This window comes from Acomys minous, assembly GCF_964271855.1.
Source record: "Acomys minous genome assembly, chromosome: 14".
NCBI classification, from domain to species: domain Eukaryota; kingdom Metazoa; phylum Chordata; class Mammalia; order Rodentia; family Muridae; genus Acomys; species Acomys minous.
Genome location: NC_140496.1, coordinates 82,998,958 through 83,023,185, shown reverse-complemented (window position 1 = coordinate 83,023,185; position 24,228 = coordinate 82,998,958). Strand labels below are relative to the sequence as shown.

The window sequence follows — 24,228 nt, the reverse complement described above, 5'->3', positions numbered from 1 at the left end:
ATTTAAGTTCGTTCTTTCCATTAAATCCCAAGTATTTCTTCAGGTTCACATTTATCTTGGATAAAAGGGGGAAAAAATGCTGCCCTGAGTCCCTCTTAGGTTTTTCTCATTATCAAAACTTTCCCAATGGGCAATTTTATAAAATATAACCGGAAGCTTAAAGATGTTTCTGATTTTTACCCTAGCTGGTGAGATGGCTTCGTGGGTAATAGAGCTACTTACGCCTGACAACCTGAGTTTGACCCACAGAACTAATGGTGGAAGGAGAGAGCCGACTCCTCAGAGTTGTTTTCATACCTCCACACACGCACAGTGGCACAAGTGACTCAGTTCGTGTTTGTGTGTGTGTGTGTGTGTGTGTGTGTGTGTGTGTGTGTCTGTCTGTCTGTCTGTCTGTCTCTCTCACACATAGTTTTTTAAAAACTTTTGAGGGGCTGTAGAGATAGCTCAGCAGTTAAGAGTATTGTCTGCTCTTCCAGAAGTCTTGAGTTCAATTCCAAATGATGGCTATTAACCATCTATAATGAGAGGCCCTCTTCTGGTGTGTAGGCATATATACAGGCAGAACACTGTATATGTAATTAAATAAATAAATCTTAAAAAACAAAACAAAACAAAAAAAACTAACCTCCTTACAGAGATGGCCTCAAATGTGGCAAACAAGCACTGGCAAAATGTTCTCATTTCTACTACAGACAGAATTCTGCCTAAAAAAGGGCAAGCTTGGATGCAGAGTTGATGGTCAAACTCTGGCAAGACAGGGTAAGCAAGTCCTCAATAGCTCCTGCCTCACAAGTATGTCTGTTAGATATATTGGGCCAGAAGGCTGAAGATGATGCTCTAACATAATAGAGAGTTTGGGTGACTATTCAGGTAGAAAACTGTCTCTGTCAGCTTCTTATTTGGAAAGATACTAACCTGCACTCCTGGCATGCTCAGATAATCAAGTTTATTTCTTCTCAAATCTCTGAGGGACTTGAAGACCAGGTAGCTTAGTTTTACAATGAAGCTTAATTGTTTAAGGATTAAGATGTTTTTAGGTCTAGATAGATGTTTTAAGTTGATAATGACAAGATGTGATGGAGATTGATTTACATTCAGAATTTTAGATGCACCAAGATAGGAAAGATGTTTTTTTCAAGGCTGTCAAATACAAACAGCCAAAACACTAAGAATGTAACATTTATATAATTCCTGATTGTCATGGTTCTTCTTGCTATAGTAGTTTATTGTATATACGTGTAATAATATAAATGTTATGTAAAAAAATAAAAAAATAAAAGTAAGATAAAAATAAGAAGCTTTTGAAAAACAAAGATTCAAAGATAGATATAAAGTCTTACACCCAAAATTTTTGTCACGATGTAATTTATATTGGTAAAATTTTGGAATTTAGTAATTAAAATCACTTGGATAATAGTATAAGCAAATTATTGAATATAATTATGAAAATTACTGGGTGTTGTGCCTCATACTCTTAATCTCAGCATTCAGGAGGCAGAAGCAGGTGAATCTCTGAGTTCAAGGCTAGCCTGGTCTACAAAGTGAGTTCTAGGATAGCAGAGTGAGACTCAGTGTGTGTGTGTGTGTGTGTGTGTGTGTGTGTGTGTTGTACATGTTAGGCCAGTAAAGCACTGGCCTATATCACCTTTAAGTTAAAAAAAAAAAAAAAAGACATAAGCTGGGTATGATGGTACAGGCCTGACTTCCTAGCACTTAGCTGGTTCTGGGATTTGACTGTATCCTACTTCTATGATAATAAACCCAAACCTCTGAGTGAGAGGCAAAGGACTTTTACATGTGGCAAGAAATAGCATACATACCATGGTGCAGGCGAGCCCTTAGGTCTCCAAGCAGAACATCTTAGTTGATGCCTGCACATGCAACGGGCTCAATTACACAGCTAAGGAGCAATGGGGTTAGAAATCTACTACTTTCATTAACAAGCAGTGGGCAAGCCTTCTTTGTTCCAGAGGAAGCCATTACTCCATTAGTCCGAGTTGCAACCCTGAGAAATGCCTTTCAAATGAGTGCTCAGGGCTCACACCAGATTGCCTCCCCTAGCAACACACTTGCAGCCCTACTTGTTTTGGGCTGAATTTGCGTTTTTCAATGTTATTTCATCTTTATGACAAATGTTGGATAAATGAACAGTCACTACTTAGGAAGTTAGACTGTTACTACTTCATAGCTCTTGGGGCCAGAAGCGATGTCCATGCACTCTTGTCAGGCAGCAAGAATATATATATGAGCACTGGGGATCCACAGTGGATTGCCCTCAATAATAATGTAAAGTATCAGTTATTGAAGCCTATTTGTCATACTTACTCAAGAAGCACTCTGTCAACAGCTACATTAGTGGAGGAAGAAATAAGAAGCTTCCACAGCCTAGCATTCCCAACTGTTCCAGTGTCACACTTTTCAAACAGCTGTACAAAGAACAGAATCACCACAGCCAGCAAATAGCTTTTGCCTGCTCCAAAAACACCTAAAACAGCATAAAAGCTTTTATGAATGTACAAGCAATACTTCCTCTATCTCACCCACCTTCATTTAATGAGTTAATACATTCAAAATACAGAGGATCCTCTATGTGCTACACAGGAGAATCAGCAAGGAAAACCCTTTCATCTTAGGGGAGGCTACAGTCAGTAGGATAAGTAATAGGTAAAGAAATAATGATAATAGGGTAACACTGTTACGGGATCAGAGAAGGAAGACTACCTATCATTGCCTTGGGGGATGGGAAGGCTTCCTTTAAAGAGAGAAGTAGCAAGCTGGGTGGTGGTGGCATATGCCTTTAATTCTAGTAACCAGGAGGCAGAGGCAGGCAGATCCCTGGGGCTAGCCTGGTCTACAGAGTGAGTTCCAAGACAGCCAAGGCTACACAGAGAAATCCTGTTTCAAAATAATAAAACAAACAAACAAGCAAAACAAAAAAGAAAGAAAGAAAAAAGATAGAAGGAAGGAGGAGAACTAAGTCTTCCAGAATCACACAGTCAGCAGTCTAGAGAAAGGCAGATGAGCACCTTGAAAGCACTTTCAGAAATTTCCACAGGTACACAGCAAAGGGGCAGGAAGGGGTTCTCAGGGGGAGGCAAAGGGACACACTACAAGAAGACAAATCAGCACTTGGGAGGCATAGGCATCTAGGTCTCTGTGAGTTCAAGGCCAGTCTGGTCTACATACTGAGCTCCAGGACAGCCAAGCTATACTGTTTCAAAAAAAAAAAAAAAAAAAAAAAAACATAAATCATAAGTCTACTATGGTTAAGAAATTTAAAATTTTTCCTGAAGCTAGCAAGCAAACACTGTAGGATTTTGCGCAACAGAACTGACTTGTCAGAACGCACATCTTAGAAAAACTACACGGGTCAACTACAGGAAAGGTGAATAAGATGGAGCAATGAGCATAATAAATGTGAGACGTACTGAGGGTCCCATATGCTGTGCACTCCTCAAAGCATTTATTTATATTTAATCATTTAAGCATCCAACCAAATAAAGTATGTGCTACTTTTAATCCATATTTCACAGAAATCAATGCTAAGTCACCTACCCAAGCCAGTAAATGATGGAGCCGGGATAGGAAAGCATAGCTCTAATTCAAAATGTTACATTATATCCACTAGAATACCACAGAGGAGCAGAAGAACTTATAAATGCTTACATTTTCTAAAGCTGTCTCTTACCATGAATGACTGTGATGGGCAGGGAATGGCTGAAGGGCTCCAGTGCATCTTCATCACTTTCCTGGGATGCCATCATTCGAGCTATCTGAATTAATGCCGTAGCTTGATCCTTGTTCAGCCTGTGCTTGTTAATCAACTCACTAGCTAACTGCAAGGTTGCTTCTAAGTTGAGGAGTTCAAATTTTGTTTTAATGTTTGTAATAGCTGGTGGGATAAATTTTCTTTTACTGACATTTTTACTGCTAACTGTAGCTGACTGAGACCTAGTAAAAAAGAGAGTACATTAGAAATAGTTAAGGAGTTCTGAAACAGTTAGGTAGACTTATTCACAACTTAGCTTTCACTTTACAATCATCAGAAAAATTTTTGAGGTAATAAAGATAGACTTCAATCTGGAGGGAGCAAGAGAACTAATATTTACAAAGTACCTATTATCTGTTGGCATAAGCTTAAGTACTTTATACATTAATTATATACTCTCACACCAAAAATTTGGGGAATTACACCCAAAAAGAGATATATAAATGTTGAAATGTTCCCATAAAATCATGGTACTAATAAGTAGTAGAGGTTTAGATAATTAATATAGCTTCTACTTCAGGTAAAATTACAGTAGGCAAATGGACTTATTGTCATTTAAAACATATAAAAATAATGTTACATGGCTTAAAAACAAAAAAACCTAAGGTTTCATTGTGGTAAAGAAAAGGGTAAAGCTGCAAGATAGATAATAACAATCCAAATTGGAAAATAGGAGCTGGGACAGTAGCTCAGTGATGAAGCACTTGTTTACCATAAGTGGGGTTCAATACCCATTGCTAGGAAACATACTGTTCTCATTTTAATGTATTAAGTGTACATTCACTTCCCAGTTACTTTAATGCATTCATTGACTCATCAAGACAGGCTACTTCATGCATTCGAGGTTGACTTGAGACTCTAAGTAGCTGAAGAAAACTAGAACTCATGACTTTCCTGTTCCCACCTCTGAAGTGCTAAGACTACAGGAATATTACCACAGCTGGTCAATGTGGTGGTGGAGTGAACCTAAGGCCTCATAGATAGGACAGAATGAGCTATAGCCTAGCCTCATTCTCATTTTTAAAAAAGAACTTTGGTGTTAGAAATTTAAAAGTGAGATACGGGTAATTAGAATAAAAACAGTATCAACATCCACACTATAAAAGCATCTTTTGAACATTAAGTAATATGCAGCATTAAGATACAGATAAGGAGCTGGAGAGAAGGCTCAGTCATTAGGAGCACTGGCTGCTCCTCCAGGAAATCCAGTTTCTAGTCCCAGAACCCACAACTGGCTATAACTACAGTTCCAGTGGAGCCAGTAACTTTTCTGGCCTCTTTAGATGCCAGGTACACACATGATGCACATAGCATGCAGGCAAAATACCATACACCGTAAAAAACCATAGAGATGAGTAAAATTATGCACTATAGTGAGCCTTTAAAATAGGATCACTGAATAAGGAGAAATTAATTTCAGGTAAAAAGGAAGGAATACATATAATTTTTTCTTTCGTTTTATGAATTTTATTTATTTATTTTGGTGCTGGGGGTCAAACCAGAGCCTCACACATGTTCACAGCATTCCACCACTTAGCAACATCTGTTTTATGCTTAACTTCTAATACACAGTAATCTCCAAATTTAAAAGATAATTAAAATTCTGTTATAAAATATATTTAATAACTTTCAGTTACCGTTTGAGCTGATTATTCTTATTTTATTTTATTTTATTTTTTTGTCAACTTGATACAAGCTCATGTCATCTGGGAAGAGAAATGTCAATCAAGCAAATCCCTTCATCACACTGGTCCATGGGGGCCTGTGGGGCAGTGGGTTCTGGGCTGTACCAGAAAGCAGACTCAGCAGCTGGTAAGCACTGTTCCTTCACAGTCTCTGTTCAGTTCCTGCCACCCGGTTTCTGCACTGAGTTCCCTTTAAGATAGACTCTAAGCTATAAAGATGAAATGAACCTTTTCCTCCCAAGCTGCTTCTGATTATAGTGTTTGTCACAACAATAGAAAGCAAACTAGGACACCATAATTTAATACCCATGACCCAAAGATAAAAAAATGACTTACATTGCTAACAGGTGTGGCATTAGTGGAAGAGTAGCTGGGTTAACATAGTCCTGAATGTTTTTCAGAGTTGTCAGCTCTGTGCTGGCATTACAAACCAATAATGCATGGACTATTGCTATAGGGACAACATAGAAAATGAATATTAGATGTCAATAAAATGTCTTTATAACCAGGGGTAACCTTCTGAACTAGTCAGATGACAGAAAATACAACTTTAGGACATGCAGAGGTCTTTAATGTCTATCTTTTACATTGCTATGCCCTCTACTCATTTATTTTGTGTGTGAGCACCCATAAAGAATGTAACTGAAGTCACACTCGGGACTACATACAGGAAATACAGAACAGCACTAATGCTCAGGCACCATGTGTGCTGCAGAGGAGTACTTATGTGGTTTCTCTAAACTTTCTTCCTCATTTATTTATTAAAGCATATGGAAAGCAGAAAACAAGAACACAGTGCTAAGAAAGCATTTGCAACAAACAGAAAAATGTCCATATGAACAGTGGCTGGAGAGATGGCTCAGAGGTTAAGAGGACTGGCTGTTTTTCCAAAGGTCCTGAGTTCAATTCCCAGCAACTACATGGTGTCTCATAACTATCAATAATGGGATCTGATGCCCTCTTCTTTCATGCAGGCATGCATGCAAATAGAGCACTGATATACAAAACATACATAAACAAGTAAATCTTTTTAAAAGGAAGAAGAAAGAAATAGAGACTAAAATGTATAGCGAGATCTGCAGAAACTTCCAGATGCATAGAACTAGATGGGAGTAAACTTACTAAAGTTTATTCTGCTATGGGACTTCTAAGGACCCTAAATGTCAACAAAATTAGTAGTTTTCTGTTTGAGACAAGTCTTAGATAGCCCTAGCTGGCTAAAGATTTCTTTACTAAAAGAAAAATAAGGGGCTGGAGAGATGGCTCAGAGGTTAAGGGCACTGACTGCCCTTCCAAAGGTTCTGAGTTCAATTCCTAGCAACTACATGGTGGCTTACAACCATCTATAACGTGATCTGATATCCTCTTCTGGTGTGCAGGTGTACGTGCAGGCTGAGCACTGTATAAATAATAAATAAATAAATATTTTTTTAAAAAAAAGAAAGAAAAGAAAAATAAGGTGGGTAGTCTGTCTTCATAAGAATTTCTCAAGAGGGGTAGGAGAGGTGGCTCAGCAGTCAAGTAGTTGTTTCTCTTCCAGATAGCCAGGGCTGGATGCCCAGCACCCACATGGAAGATCATAATCATGTGTAACTCAAGTTCCAGGGGTCCTGATGCCCTATTCTTACCTCTGCAGATCAGGTATGTGTGTGTGGTACAGACATACAGGCAAAGCATTCAGACACATAAAAAAACAAATAAAAAGAGAACTTCTCAAAATAGTGTAGGTACTCTCAAGGTAAAAAAAAATGACATTCTGCTGAATCTCAAATCTCTAAGAACATCTCAGTGTAAAGATACACTAAATATACCTTCAGAGACCAAAAAAATTAGAACTCATCTAAGTAAACTGATATGAAAAAAGTCTTGTGTCCAAATCAGGTCTATAGTATATAAAATTTAGTTTTAACCAAATACTAAATGATAGCTCAAGATTTCTTTTTAAGTTTTTTTTATGTGTATAAGTATTTTTTCTATGTGCGTGTTTATGTGTGTGTGTGTGTGTGTGTGTGTGTGTGTGTGTGTGTGTGTGTGCCTAGTGCCCTTGTAGGTCAGAAGAGGGTGTCACATCCTCATAACTGCCATTAAAGACCATTGTGCGTTATCATATGGGTGCTGAGACTAAGCTTGGGCCCTCTGCAAGGGCAACAATTGCTCTTAATCACTGGCCCATCTCTATGGCCCCTTAAGATTTCATTATAATGTTAGCCCTATAGGACTTGAACTGTAGAAATATTTACAAATCAACTTTCATACATGTGTTAGTTTTATGTCAACTTGACACAAATTAGGAAGAGGTAAACTCAAATGAGAGAATATTAATAATACTTCTATTGAATTAGCCTGTAGCTTAGCCTGTGGGGACATTTCCTGGATTTATGACTGAAGTGGAAAGGCCCAGCCCACTATGGACACTGCTACCTCTGGGCAGGTGATCCTAGGTTGTATAACAAAGAAGGCCATGGAGAGCAAGGTAGTAGGCAGTGTTCCTCGATGATTTCTTTAGTTCCTGCCTCCATGTTCCTGTTTTAAGTACCTGCCATGGCTTCCCTTGTTGATGGACTATAAATAGATCTTTTCCATGGGCATTAGTCAAATAACTCCCCCCACACACACCATTCTGACTCTTACTGCCTCCTGTGTTTGTTGTTCTCTTTAAATAGAAATGAGGGTGGACAAGATGACACTTACTGTTAGTGGGCCAATTAGAAGGGAAATAGCCTTTCAAAGGCAGTAGCTCCACTTCATTGGCAGCAGACGGCCCAAAGAAGGCACTGCATGCGATGAAAGTATCTAATTTGAAGTCCAGGGTTTTTGAAATAACCCAAAGATCACCTGAAAGAACAAACACTTCCAGCTTTACTGAGGTCAGCTTGACCAAACAAACAAACAAACAAGCAAGCAAAGGAGCTATTTAACATGGCACTGGGGGTAGTGGTAGAAACGGAACCTAGTGCTTTGTGCATGCTGTGTACCCATTCTACCACGGTATTACAATCCCAGCCAAAACAAATTTTGATGTATCTTGTGTGATACTTGCCACAACCAAGCTAATTAACATATCCACCACCTGACATGGTTACTTCTGAATGCATGATAAGAACCCTTGTGATCTCCACCTTCTGCAGATTTCAAGTTCATGATACATTATGATGGACTACTGTTTCGATGCTGGCGGGGAGGGGGGGAAGCTAAGTGGGATGGACTAAGTCTGCAATCCCAGAGTTTCTATGGGGTAAGAGTCCAGGAGGCAGCAACAGGAGAACAGATCAAAAGCTCACATACACAGCACAACAGCAGAGACAAGAGACCTTGCCTCAAAACAAGTTAGAAAGAACTTAAGAGTTGACCCCTGACACTCACACAGGTGCTGGGCATGTGTATACCTATCTCACATTCACACAAAAATAAATCAGTCAAATGATTTTTTTTTAATGGTGGGCTAGAGAGATGGCTCAGACATTAAGAGTACTGGCTACTTTTCCAGATGACCCCAGTTCAATCTCTAGCATCCACATGGCAAAACAAAGCCCCCACACACATACAATTTTATTTTTAACTTGTATAATTAAAAAGGGGAAAGGGCATAAGAAGGCATAGTGGTGCACACCTTTAATGCTAGCAATCCAGAGGCAGAGGCAGGCAGATCTCTATGCGTTCAAGGTCAGGTTGGTTAACACTGCGAGTTCTAGGTTAACGAAGACTACAATAGTAAGACCCTTTCTCAAAAACAAACAAAATAAAAGCTTAAGAAAATCTAAAATAAACAAAAATAAAAGTTTTTGAAACATGCAAGTTTATCATTCATAATAAATCTAATTGAGTTTAATTTATTTATAAATAAAATCTTTATAGTAGAAGAAACATACTTATAAAAACATAAAGGTAGAAAGTATTTAAAACTAACTTATCAAGTAAATATTAGTAATGATAAACCTGATATATCTATATTGATAACATATTTTAAGAGAAATATAATGTAGCTGTAGAGTCTCTATATAATGAAAATGGTTTAATTTACTAAGATAGTAACTTAAAACCTTTATCTAGTGAAACTGTCTTAATCTGTAAGATTCGAACAAACCGGCAACAAGAGTGTGTGTCATAATAGAAGAATTCAACTCAGCCCCCTTGACTGTGCACAACTAACTAACATCCAGGCAAACAATAGTAGGAACAGCTAGAACAATATACATTCCTCCTGCACTAAGCCATTAAGAAAACCCTGAAAGTCTAGGTGGGTGGTGCACACCTGTAATCCCAGGATTCAGAGGCTAAGCAAGGACCATGGCGGGCTTGATGCACAGCAAGGCCCTACCTCAAAACACGAGCTCGCACCAACTGTAAAGAGCGGTAGGATAAAAACTATAATCTTTGCCCATCATACAATGAAGCCAGCAATTAGTAACAAGAGCATAAAACACAAGCTCCTAGATGCTTGAATGTGATAAATAACCTACAGGTTAAAGATGAAATCTAATAGAAAATTTAAAACAACTATGATAAAAAAATTATTCAATGAAAGTAGGTTGGTACTTGAAGAATGCTTAGACCCTAATAAGGATGGTAGTAAAAGAAAAGCCTCAAAATCAACATTCTAAGTATCTGCCTTAAGATGTGAGAAAAAGCTGGGCGTGGTGGCGCATGCCTTTAATCCCAGCACTCGGGAGGCAGAGGCAAGTGGATCACTGTGATTTCGAGGACAGCCTGGTCTACAAAGCAAGTCCAGGACAGCCAAGGCTACACAGAGAAACTCTGTCTCGGGAGGGAGGGGGGGGCAGGGGGGGAGGAGGAGAAGATGTGAGAAAAGAATGGTTTACTAGATCCTGACAAAACCAGAGACCCAAAGAAAAGATGCCAGTAACAACAAAAGTAAATAGGACCAAATAAAAAACAAAAATGCAACCTTCAATCCTTTATATATGATACCAAGAGCTGAGTGTAACTTTTCAGTACAGTGGCTTCTAGAATAAATTAAAAAAACAAAACATCCTCAGGGCTGGAGAGATAGCTCAGCGGTTAAGAGCAACAGCTGCTCATCCAGAGGTCCTGAGTTCAATTCCCAGCAACCACATGGTGGCTCACAACTATCTATAATGAGCTCTGGTGCCCTCTTCTGTCTGACGCTCTCTTCTGTCATGTACTCATGCAAATATGCAAATGGAGTGCTCATATACACAAATAATCTAAAAAAGCAAACTCTAAAATTTTAAGTATGCCTTTTAGAAATGTCCTATTATACCCTAACTTTCACTGTATAGCACTATTAAATAATCCTTTAGGAATTCCCTCTACTATTAAGGATTTGCAGAGCTATATCTGAATCAAGTCCTCAGCTGTATGGAACTCAGTCATGAACACAATCAGATCCACCTACCTTTATTGTAAATTGAAGAGCTCTCCTTCCGACTCAGCTTAAGATAAATCTTACTTTTTGTTTCATTGTAAAAGTCAGGATTTACAGTTGCAAACTTCTTTAGTTTACCATACTGTTTCCTCTGAAAATCAAATCCTTTCCTGAAAAAAAACCAAAAAACAAAAAACAAAAATTAAAAGTGAATTTGAGGGACTAAGAGAGTGCTCAAGTTAGGAATACTTCCTGCTCTTCCAGAGGACCTGAGTTCAGTTCCCACACCCATACCTGGCAGCTCACAAACACTTGCAACTCCAGCTCCAATGGATTCAGTAACCTCGTCTGGCCTGTACAAGTGCCCACAAACATGTGTATATACATACACACAGTCACATACCATGCATAAATACATTTTGTTTAAATCTTTTAAAAATAAATTTGAGTATTAAGGGAGAATTATTTTAATTTTTAAACACATCATGTAAAAGAAAGAACCATAACTATGCATGTTTATTTACTTTCATAGATATTGTAAACTATAAATATTGTCTATCAAAGGAAGAAAATAATTCACAGATCTGTCATCAGCTTTTTTTTTTTTTTCAAGACAGGGTCTCACTGTATAGCCTTGGCTGTCCTGGAACTCACTCTGTGGATCAGATTGGTTTTGAACTCACAGAGATCCACCTGCATCTGCCTCCCAAGTACCCGGATTAAAGGTATATGTCACCATTGCTTGGCTATGTCACCAGCTTTAATAATAACCAAAACAGAAAAAAAATTATAAGTTAGATTAAGTTTATGTAGCTGTAAAATTAGAATAATAATTATAATCATCTTACACATTATTGTTATGAGGAAATAATATACATGAAGTCCTTAGAAAAGACCCTGGCATCTATAAGCTTTCAATAAGTTTTAAATTTCCATGCAAACTATCATTAACTTTCCTGTTTTAGTGAGCCTATTTTCATAAATTTCTGCTTCTAAAACTCTATCGTTCTTGAGCCAGGCATGGTGGCGCACACCTTTAATCCCAGCACTCGGGAGGCAGAGGCAGGTGGATAGCTATGAGTTCGAGGCCAGCCTGGTCTACAAAGCGAGTCCAGGACAGCCAAGGCTACACAGAGAAACCCTGTCTCAAAAAACCAAAACAAACAAACAAACAAACAAAAACTCTCTCGTTCTTAACCCTCTATCACTCTACCAGTTCCTAATACGGGCTTGGAAATGACCTATTTCTGTACTGCTAGAGTTATTACCATGATTTTCTACATGGAGTCTCCATTAGGTCTGTGAATAGCCATAAATGACTAGAAGCTGCCTCCTTGATGTTTTTCCCCATCTCAATTTCTCCTAAAACCACTGATGGGTTTGGAATGTAGTTTAGTACAATGACTGCACAGCATGTGTAAGACTCCAGGATCAACCCTAGAGTACTTGCTGATAACTCTGTGAGGGTTGCTATTCTCTAAGATTATTACAAGAAATGTTATGATGCCGTAAAACATACCTCAGCAAAAGCTGGCATTCCTCATAGACTGGCACCTTTTGACTTCTTAAATATGAGCCCATACTCTTAATATCACTAAAAACCATGTTGGGTTGAGACTCATCCTGTGAAACCCGTCCTGGAGTCGCTTCCTCAAGCCACTTGAAAAACCTGCACTGGCTGTCTTTTGGCCTATCGCATGTGTAAAACAGGCGACCCTAGGGGAGAAGAAGATGTAATGAGTTTAAGGGTTCAACTCAGGGGTACAGTGTTTGCTTAGCATGCATATTAAAATTTAGTGAGAAAAAAAAACTATTTCTACTTGTATACTATTTTCTGTATTATCCTTGTCAAGCATTTTATAAAGGCTACCTGTTAACACATTGCAAGAAATAAACCACTTTCTTATTAAGTTAAACAATACATTAAAATTATAAAGTAATACTTTCTATTTGCTTTCTCTTTATCAAAAGAGAATATTATCATGAGAACAAAACCTTATTTGAGAGACTGGGGAGTTGGCTCAGCATTAAGAGCTCTTGCTGAGCCGGACATGGTGGCACATGCCTTTAATGCCAGCATTTGAGAGGCAGGCAGGTGGATCGCTGTGAGTTCGAGGCCAGCCTGATCTAACAAAGCGAGTCCAGGACAGCCAAGGCTACACAGAGAAACCCTGTCTCAAAAAACAAACAAAAACAAACAAACAAACAAACAACAAGAATTCTTGATGCTCCTGCAGAAGACCCAGATTCAGCTTCAAGCAACCACATGACAGCTCAGAACCACCTAGAATTCCAGTTCTAGAGGATCCAGCACTATCTCCTGGCCTCTGTGGGCTCTAGGTAAGCATGCAGTGAACACACATACATGCAGACATTCATACACATGTTAAATAAAAATAAATACATCTTATTTAAAATGTATTTAAGGGACTGTAGAGATGGTTCAGTAGTTAAGAACACTAGCTGTTCTTCCAGAAGATCCACATGACAGCTCACATCTGTCTATAATTCCAGTTCCATGGGATCTGACTCTCACAACACATACATGCAGGCAAATACTAACATGTATTTTTTTTAAAAGTACTTTAAAATTAGCAATAAATTATAATTTTATTGTTCCCCAGTTGTGTTCACTAGATACTTGAAATCTACATAGTGACAACTACTAGCAACATCTATGCTTTTTTCTACATAAGCACATATTTATAAACATACACACACAAAGACATACACAGTTTTTCTTAAAATTCACAAAATGATGTATTTTGTACTCTATGACCTAACCTTTTAACAAACAGTACAGTGTGAAGACACAAGCATGCCATCAAATAATCTTGAAAACAGCACAAAGATTGTTAGTGGCTAAAGATTTCACCTTATGACCATGCTATTATTTATGAATTCTTGCTTTGACTTTTTAAGGTCAAATCATATATTCAACTAATGATACATACAAATAATGAAATTGTTTTATTGCTATTATACGTGAAAGCAGTTGTACAAATGAGTAAAAGCTGTCAGCATGTTACTTACGCTTCTCTGTGATGCCAGCCGTACACCTGAGGTCAGCTTCTCTACTCGCGTGGCCTCGTCTAGTGCTGGGACAGAGTTTTCAAGCTTTATTTCTTTCAGTCTCATCTCAGCATTTTCTAACTCCTCAGGCAAAAAATTTCCCTTCTCAGTGCTGACACTGTAGCTTAGGCGCATTCTTCCTACCTTATATTTATGTAACTTTCCATCCACTACTATGCAGTAAGTTTCTAAAAGTTTGAAAGGCTAACTTTAATTCTTATTTTTGTATCTTGGAACACAGAGCATTTACTTCATTAAAAAGTACCGAGAGCTTATTATGTTACTAACACCACAAAGAAAGCTCATGTCTCAGTTCGCATAGTCCCTAAACTACGAATGAGGCAGGTGCAGGAGGGAGCAGGGGCAATACCTTATTTGAGCCTTCTTTTTTAACCATGACAAGTTTGGCAGGTTGATTATGATGGCAGGATGGCGAATTATTTTTTCCACTTTTCAGAGTCTCTCCTTTTGATGATGTATAAAAGGATATGTCAACTTTGGAAAGTGCTTTGTACAGCCTTTGTGCCAACTCAAACAGCAATATATTCAGATGCTCTAAAAAGAAAATAGAGAGCTGAAAATTAAACACAGAATTATTTTATATTTGTATCAAATGTGCTGTTTACAATGGTCAACTGTAACACAATGCTATCACATTCATTAACGTAAAGATTTATTTTTATTTTAAGTCTATGAGTGCCTGCATGCATATAAGCAGACCAAATGCGTGCAGTGCCTGCATGCATGGAAGCCCATGTCTATCGGACTCTGCTATACTCACTCTGAAGTCATCCACACTTTTTTACTGCATATATATTTTTTAATGGATTTCACTGTAAGATTTTTTTTTAAAGGATTTTTATTTTTTAATTATGTTCATATGTGTGGGTCCATGTGTGGGTTTGTGCACATGGTTGGCAGTACCCAAGGAGGCCAGAAGAGAATATTGGCGCCCCTGTAGTTAGAGTTACTGGTGGGTATCTACAGTGGAACGCAGATCCTCTAAAAGAGCACAGAGCACAGTGAATAGCTGAGCCATCTCTGTAGGCCCTTACTGTAACATTTCAACACATATAAATATTGTGTGTTTAGCAGCCACATCATTTATTTATTTACCTTATTTTATTTTAGTTTTTGAGACAGGTTTACTACATCTCAAACTCTCAATCTCCTGCAGCCTCCTATGCACTGGGATGACAAGCAGGCACCACCACAGCTTCTAACAGTCACATTTCAAAAGGCAAGTTTTGTTTTTAAACCTCAAAACAGTTAGACCTAATCATGCTTCAAACTTAATAGTTTCCATTTAAGTGTAATGGGTTCATTTGTTTCTACTTGAAAATAAAAGCCATAACCTTTAAAATATTCCAATGCCCCACTTTCAAAGTCCAATTCTGATCTGACATTAGAATAAAGTTACTGATACATACTAGAGTAAACATGCAGGATAAAAGAAAAATCACCAGAGGAGACTTTACTGTGAAAATCCATAATTCAATATGCTTTTTGTAGTTCTAATCTTCACACCTAGTCATCATCAGAATAAAAATAGAACAGCCTTACCTATGATGGAAGATGTAAAGATCTGTTTATAGTGAGTAGGAGACTGGAAAACAGCTGGTATTTGAACTTGCCTTTGAGGAAGATAAGCTGATATTATTTTCTGCCCACTTGGGAAACATAGTTCGGAACCATTTATATCCTGAAATAGAATGAGTCAACTTATTATAATTCAAAAAGGAAAAAAAATCACTGTTTACCAATAAATAAATTGTTTTTCATAGATATGGAAGAAAACACTAATTGTACTTTTGACTTTTAGAATTCATGAAAGTTGTTTTATGGTCTAAAATAAGAAACCAGATAAAATCTGAATATCTACATGACACCTTTAACTCTTAAAAAGATAACTCTTTGGGCCTGGAGAGATGGCTCAGAGGTTAAGAGCACTGTCTGTTCTTCCAGAGGTCTTGAGTTCAATCCCCAGCAACCACATGGTGGCTCACAACCATCTATAATGGGATCTGGTGCCCTGTTCTGTTATACATGCAAATAGAACACTCAGACAAATAAGTATTTTTTAAAACCCTTAAAAAAAAAAAAAAGATAACTCTTTGAGGCTGGAAAGATGGCTCAGAGGTTAAGAGCACTGTCTGCTCTTCCAAAGGTCCTGAGTTCGATTGCTAACAACCACATGGTGGTTCACAACTATCTATAATGAGATCTGGTGCTACACTGTATACTTAATAAATAAGTAAATCTTTAAAAAAAAAAACCAAAAAACTCTTTAATCCCAGCACTCAAGGAGGCAAAGGCAGGTAGATCTCTGTGAGTTAGAGGCCAGCCTGGTCTACAAAGTGAGTTCAGGACAGCCAAGCCTACACAGAGAAGCTTTTTCTCCAAACACACAAACAAACAAACAAACAAAAGAAGATAATTCTTAAAATCTTTGGCCTCTTAGTAGATTGTGAATATGTTTTGCTGCAAGTGGACCACTTTATATTTCTATTTCTGGTGTGAGTATAATAATGACTTATAGCTAACTTACAAAAATGTATGTACCTTAACTAAATAATTCAATCAACAAGATTGATTTGACAGTCAAAAATAAAAGTAACTGCAGTGAGATCAGTACGGGAGCCATGGCAGAAAGAGGAATAAAAGCTAACATTTATTAAATAGCTTTTGTATGCCCAGCCCTGCACCAGAGACTTTCAAATAATATAATCAATATTCATAACTACTGGGAAAGATGTAAAATATAGTTATCTGATTAAAAAATAAACTGTTCCCATTTGCTCATTCTTCTGTTGGAATTCTGACAGTAACTCTGGGTGAAAACACACCAAGAGGAAACCTCACCTGTAGACCTTTGACTCTGGAGTTGTAGCTGGCAGACGTTCCTAACACAGTCTGAATTTCTTCCATCTTGGAAGAATACTTTAAATTCAGAGAAAGAGCTTCCTTTCTGGGAACCAAATCTTGACTGCTAACATCCTGCTGCTGTTGATAGAGCATGCCTTTTATCATCTGCAGGTGCACAGGATCTACAGAACTTTCATTCACAGCATAACTCTGCCTTCCACTTGTATGGTTAAAATGCAACCCAGACACAGGCTCAGCAAAGAGGCCCTCTGTCACTTCACTGTCAAGTCTGTTCAGAGCAGCTGAGTTGCACTGGGATGTGTTTTGATATTTTAGCCACTTGCTTTGAGTAGAACTCTTATGAAGCCATGAAACATCTCCTGCAGTCCCTTGTCCAGATTCTTCACAGGAAGAAGCCCCACCCCGGTCCTCAGGTCCAAGGTCAAATGAAAGACCTGATTCTTCACACAGATTCAACACGAATGAACCAGAAGACTCTTGTGTGTCGTCATCAATCATAAATGAGCAAGAATCTAAGACTGCCGTCCCATCATCAGGAGGCGAGGTCACAAAGGGAACGGAGGCTCTACTTGTGAATGGAAACCTTCCAAAGGTCTTACTCTCTGGACAACCAACACTTTTCAATCCTGAAAGAAAACATAATGTTGACTCAATACAGGCTCTAGAAAACAGTAGCTACACAGGAAGGGGCAGAAGGTTCTGGCGTGCTGTATATAATAGAAGACAATATCCATCTTACATTTTAACATCAAAATCTAAATATTCAAATTTTAATTTATCAAACTAAAGACTCTTCTAAGGATGACAAGTATAAGTCCTTCTCTTTCCTCCTACTGATCTAAGTACCATTGATTTAAATCCAAAAAAGCTACCTCATTTGCATTTTAAAGATGAGTAACAAAGGTCCAGAGATCAGTGTGCACCAAGTGGCAGTCAGGAATAACACAGAGTTGATATCTAGTCACATTCCTTCTGCAAGTTCACAGCTCACTAATATGACATGATTGTAACTACCTTTATTATATTTATGAATTATGATGCCTTTCACAGCAAAAATTTTGTAAAATTAATCACATAGATGGGATAGTGAACTCATGTCAGATTTTGTCTGAATGAGTTTTATAATTCCTTCTTCTACCAGCACCTATTGGAATAGAGACATAGCTGAAAGTGTAAGAAGCAATAAATATTAATTGGATAGATTAATGAATCAGCAAATTGCATAGGAATTGTATATTAAGGTTTTATCTTAAAATATTATATAGTGTTACTTATTGACACAATCTCTATTTATCTTTTTTTTTTTATTTTTTTTTTATTTTTGGCTTTTTGAGACAGAGTTTTTTTCTGTGCAGCCTTGGCTGTCCTGGACTTGCTTTGTAGACCAGGCTGGCCTTGAACTCACATTAATACACATGACTCTGCCTCCCTGAGTGCTGGGATTAAATGCGTGCGCCACCACGCCTGGCACAGTCTCTATTTTATAGGAAATACATTTTGATGATCATTTGGGTGGCACAGCAGTAACTGAGCCAATGGATACTCTTCGGTGAAGTGTTAGGCTATAAGCCAACAGTGAAGTCAGCAACAGTGTTAGAAAGTAAAACTCTATTACAGAACTCAAAGACTCATCCCTGTGAAAGGCCCTTTCACTCCCCTTGACTGGCTTCAGAGGACGACCCCCTCCACACAAACACCGCCTTCAAGTACCGATCCTCCTCATACCCACCGCATTCAGCATTCACATCTCCTCCAACCCTCTCTTTTTTTGGGGGGGGTGGGGTGGGGGAGCCGGAGAGGGAGCTCAACCAGACACAACCATGAAGTTATCACCAACTCAACAACTGATTCACATGAAATTTTTTCTTGTTTATATTAATCATCTACTCACAACCAAGAAAACACCAATCACCAATAACTTTGCCTGTCATTAAGCCTAACTTTAAGAAAAAAATGCATTAATGAAATTATCAGAAAAAAAAAGAGAAGATAGTGGGAATAGATGCTATTGAATATTATACTTTTCAAGAAGCAGAAAATGACTTATAAGAAAAGTCAAAATGGATGTAACCACTTGAGGCCTGAGAACCATGATGGCATCAGCCACTGAGGAGGTCCTGATACTGTCAGCATCCCAAAGCAAAGAGGACATGAAGACGATTGCTAAGGTCAACCAGTGGTGCTGATGAGACATTTGTTGAGTCTCTTCACCAAAGGACAGAAAGAAGAGTCAAGTGTTGGCATCTGCAAGAAGTACTATGACAGTGGACAGTGGGGACATCTTCAGAGTTAGTGAAGAGACAGCCGAGGAAGAAAGGACTAGAGGAGGGGCATCCACAGAAAGAGACAGTGGGTTCCGTGACATTCATAGCCCAGTACACTCTCACAGATAACAGCTGAGAAAGTGAAGGTCACCAGGGAAAGTCCTTTTCTCCAGAGATTCCTCAGAGAACTCAAGCACAGCATCTTCATTTCTTGTGTCAAAAGAAAAAGTAGGCGCAGGGTTCAGTGCAGAGATCTTTTGTTCTGGTGAAATCATCTGTCCAGAAAAAAAGAAAATCACTAACTAAGATGTTCTTGCTGCATCTTTTCCTATTTGTTTGAATACCAGTAACCTCTAGAAGTAGCTATTCTTAGTACATTGAGAGCAAAGAACATTGAGGCCAAGAAAAACCTACTAAAACAAACAGTAAGTTTAAGTACAGAAGATAAAGATTAGAATTTATTGTGAAATGGCTGGCATTCTGACTGGGCAGATTCTATTATGAGGACTTAGTTCTGAAGGCACATTTCCATTTTCAGGGGCTCAATCCAAGTCCTCTCTCATGTATGGACCTGTGCAAACTGTATCCCTGCATACTCAAGGCCTGGACAGTTTTCTCTTATGTTTTGGACTTAGGGTTATCCATAGAAGACATACACACTTCAGCACATTCCTTCCAAGAACAGGGACTTTTAAACTCATCAGATCTGAACAGCCATATAATTAATTCATTGCTATTCACACCAGAACAGCATTTAAGTTGTACTGCAGCTTAACCAATCAAAACCTAATGACAGCTGCACTCAATGCTGTTCTAGTTTGCCTTTTGTTGCTATGATAGACATCATGACCAAAAGCATGTTAGGAGAGGAAGTGGTTTATTTCAGCTTACACGTCAAGGTCACAGTCCATTGCTGAGGGAAGGTGGCTCAGGAACTCGAGCAGGAGCTGAATCAGAAACCATGAAGGAACACCCCTTGCTGGCTCTTACACAGCTCACGTCGGCCTTCCCAGGCATTTCACTGCCCACATCAGTCAACAATCTGATCCAAGCAATTCCTCACCTGAGGTTCCCTCCTCCCAGGTGACCCTAGGCCTAGTCAAGTCGACAGTAAAGAAGTGCCAGGCGTTGTCACATGCCCTCAGTCTCAGCATTCTGGAGACAGAGGCAGGCAGATCTCAGGGTCAGCCTGGTCAGCACACTGAGTACCAGGCCAGCCAGCTACACAGAGAGACGCGGATTAAGCCACAAAACAAAGGGCTGGAGAGATGGCTTAGCAGTTAAAAGCAGGATCTGTTCTTCAACTCCTAGCTCTGAAATGGCAGCTCACAACCATCTGCTCCTCCAGTTTCAGGGAATCAAATACCCTCTTTAGCTTCCCTGGTCACCAAACACGCAAGTGGTGTGGACACACAGTCAAGCAAAACAGCCATAAGCATAAAATTAAAATTTTTACAAAAAGAATACTTAAGTATTTCACCCTGTTCTCATAGCACATTCTCCATGACTGGCCAATGTTGTTTTGCTGATTGGCCCCAGTCTCTCTCAATGTGCACAGCAGCTCTGTGACATCTCACAGGCCCTACCTGAGCAGGCCCGTGCCTGCTCTCTGACCTCACTCACTCCTCTTCACTATTCTGTCAACTGGCCAGCTGTCTCTTGCCACAGATTCCTCCTCCTCTAGGTACTGGCATGGCACTGTCATCTCTGCTCCAGTGTCACCTCGTCAGAGAAGGCGACTACCTATATAGATCAGGGTCCCGGCCTACCTGGGCTGTCACCCCTGACACAGCTGTGTGCTCACTCAAAGCACAGAAGCCTTGCAGGTGCTACGCAGTTATCTGCTTATTGCGTCTCACTTTATTAGCATGTAAATGCTGTGAAGACAAGACTTTGCCTCTTTTATTCACAGTCCTATTTTGATAGCACAACAGACAGTAGGTAGTTGCAAATGAAATGTCTGTTTGGGCTGGGCCTGGTAGCGCACACCTTTAATCCCAGCACTGGGGAGGCAGAGGCAGGCAGATCGCTGTGAGTTTGAGGCCAGCCTGGTCTACACAGTGAGTCTAGGACAGCCAAGGCTACACAGAGAAACCTTGTCTCGAAAAACCAAAATAAATAAATAAATAAATAAATAAAATAAAATAAAAACCAACCAAACAAACAACCAAACAAACCAAGAAATGTCTGTTTGGGGGGTTAGAAAAATGAGTACCTGTTTGCACTTATCCAGAAAGTGCAATTCCCAGCCTGTGGGGTGGGGCGGGGGAGGGGCTGAATGGTTGATAACATACTTTTTAGGAGTTAGCTATGGTTCTACTTTCCTCCCTCCCATTCATTCTTTATTTACTCTGAGTTGGTTTCTACACATACTATTTCATTGCAACTGCTCTTGCCAAAGTCACCAATGATCTCCAAGTAGCTAATGAAATGGCACATACTTTCATAATCCTGCTATTGGAGGGCTCGGTAATAACTGACTCCATTCTGGAGACAACATAACCCAAAAGCAAGGGGCAATAAAAAAAAAAATTAGGGCAGGGCATGGTGGCACACACCTTTAATCCCAGCACTCGGGAGACAGAGGCAGGTGCATCCCTGTGAGTTCGAGACCAGCCTGGTCTACAAAGTAAGTCCAGGAGAGCCAGGGATACACACAGAGAAATGATGTGTCAGGGGGAAAATATGGTGGTGCAAGCCTTTAATTCCAGCACTAGGGAGGCAGAAGCTGGCGGATCGGTGCAAGTTCCAGGCCAGCGTGGTTTACAAAATGAGTCCAGGACAGTCAAGGCTACACAGAGAAATCCTGTCTCCAAACACAAAAAACAAACAAAAAATCAACCCCCCCCCCAAAAAAAATCAGTAAAAAGAGGTTCTAAGAAATTAAGAACTTTTTGCACAGAAAAAGAACAATCAGCAGAGAGCACATATAGGTTGGGAGAAATACTGGCAAAGTATTCATCTGCCAAGAGATAAGATAAAAGCTAAACAGCTCAGCACCCAACAATAGGGTTTTAAGGTGGTAGATGGCGCTGAGGGTGTAAGTCAGTGGTAGAGAGCTTGCCTAGCATGTGCAGAGCTGAAACAACATAAAAGGGAAGAGACTGGGGTAGGCCCACTTACCTGTCTTCTTCTTTCTCTCCCTAAACTCTCTCTTTGCTTTGAAAATCTTTATGAACCCCAGGCAGATAGCCAAGCAAAGCTCAATTTTTGTCTTTCTTTTTTCTTTTTTTCCTTTCTTTCTTTCTTTTTGTTTCTTTCTTGAGACAATGTCTCTCTCTGACCTAAAACTTATTTAGCCAGATTAGCCTTAAACTCTAAACAGATTCCTTCAAACAATATATAAATGTTATACATTAAATACACAAATGGCTAATAGATATATAAAATGATGTTCATCATCATTTGTCAACAGAGAATACAAATCAAAACCACAATGAAAAATGATCCTACTCCAATAAGAATAGCATGCATATAAAATATCCTTAAATTACAGAGTTAGAAATTAGAGCTGTGCATGTTAGCTCACATACAAACATGCACGCAGGCACACATACACAAAAATATTCCATAAGAGAATAAAGATATGTTTTAAAAAAATAAATTAGACCCAGGCTTGGTAGCACAGGTCTCTAATCTCAATACTCAGGAGGCCAAGACAAGCAGATCAGGTGAGGGCCTGTCTGAAGTAGCGTGAGTTCAAATCAGCTTAGACAACGTATGAAGGGAGGCCCTGTCTCAAAATAAAAAAGGAAACAGGGACAGAACACAGCTCAGAGGTGGAGCACCTGCCTAAGCACTGCAAGGCCCTAGGTTCAGTCCCTGGCACCACCAGAGAGAAAGTTAAGAAAGAGTTCAAGTGAAGACAAGCAGCTCTGGCAGACTGCTTCAAAGCACTGTAAATGACTTAGTACTACTGGCTTAGACACGCAAAGAAGATAAATGATATGATAACTGCTTTTGCCTCAATTGTCTTCTTTTTCTTTTTTAACTTTATTTTGTATCTGTTTATGTATGTGCACCACATGCATGCCTGGTACCACAGAAGCTATAAAAGGGCATCCAATCCCATGAGATGTACACACAAAATAAACAAATGCAAAAAAAAATTTAAAGAAAAAAGAAAATGACTTGGTGAAATGCAACTACAAAAATGACTTTTACCTGCAAGAAATCAGTCTGCATACAAGTCCTAGGCAACTCTGGTGTCCAAACACGAGTTTCAGTCATGAAGTTTTCATGTTCAACGTTATCTGGAAACTGATTGTATGCTAGCTGTAAGTTGTAGCCTCTGACCATTACACCACTAGTGGCCGATCCTTTCACCTGATGTCCTTGAAACTCAACAGGCTATAGGGAAATTATTAGAAATAAGAATGTCATAAGGATAACATATATTCATAATGTATACATATAGAGATGTTCCTCCTTATTATATACTAATGTATCATAAGCCCTTTGAGTGCACAGACCTTCTTGCTTTAAGAATCACCACCATTTAATATAGTTACCTATCATACAGAAAGCAATCCATAAACATAAAATAAGAAAGAGGGAAGAAAAGAAAAGCAGCAGCACTTTGCTTGAGGGCTCAGCCAACATTTAGACTTAATTATGAGGTGCAGCGTGAGGTCTCTGCAACTCTACTTGAGTCCTCTGCTCTAAGAGTGCAACAGCAATACAGACTTACCACCTCAGAGACTTCCTCGGTGTGCTCTGCTTTCAGGTTTCAAATGGCTTTCTCTGCTGCCCTCTTGAGGATCTTAGCATTTTTACTCCATACCGGGTAACAATACTCGCCCGAGATATGGGAAAATAAACTAGCTAAAAAGGCCAGAAAGACTTATCCCTAATCGATGAGTTAACAGAAGGACACTATACATACCTTGAATCTATGGTAAAGATCCTAAAGCTCATCTGAAAGGAAAATCAAACTTAAATGCTGTTGGTTGGTTGTTTTTCAAGACAGGGTTTCTCTGTGTAGCCCTGGCTGTCTTGGAACTCACTCTGTAGACAGGCTGGCCTCGAACTCACTGCCTCTGCGTCCAGACTGCTGTGGCTCCCTAAATACTTTTCTACACAGAACTTCAGTTGAAAAGATTATTTTGTATTGCTGGGGATGGGACACAGGTGAGGCAAGTGCTCTGTCATTTAGCTATGGCCCCAGCCTGAAACTATTCTTCTAAATTTAAAGACATACTT

The 24,228-nt window shown here is 39.1% G+C and overlaps 1 protein-coding gene across 5 annotated transcripts in view; it reads right to left on the bottom strand.

Annotated features, from left to right (window-relative positions):
- The window catches only part of ZGRF1 (zinc finger GRF-type containing 1), a 52,735-nt gene that overhangs the window by 11,794 nt on the left and 16,713 nt on the right, over positions 1-24,228 (bottom strand). For all 5 annotated transcript variants that reach the window (XM_084755458.1, XM_084755460.1, XM_084755461.1 and 2 more), the window contains 11 exons: positions 23,191-23,376; positions 19,178-19,301; positions 16,739-17,388; positions 15,440-15,578; positions 14,247-14,431; positions 12,324-12,520; positions 10,835-10,974; positions 8,149-8,292; positions 5,794-5,908; positions 3,692-3,954; positions 2,329-2,488 (listed from right to left, as the gene is read on the bottom strand). In XM_084755458.1, coding sequence (XP_084611584.1) covers positions 2,329-2,488; positions 3,692-3,954; positions 5,794-5,908; positions 8,149-8,292; positions 10,835-10,974; positions 12,324-12,520; positions 14,247-14,431; positions 15,440-15,578; positions 16,739-17,388; positions 19,178-19,301; positions 23,191-23,376 — 2,303 coding nt within the window. The remainder of the gene's footprint in view (positions 1-2,328; positions 2,489-3,691; positions 3,955-5,793; positions 5,909-8,148; positions 8,293-10,834; positions 10,975-12,323; positions 12,521-14,246; positions 14,432-15,439; positions 15,579-16,738; positions 17,389-19,177; positions 19,302-23,190; positions 23,377-24,228) is intronic.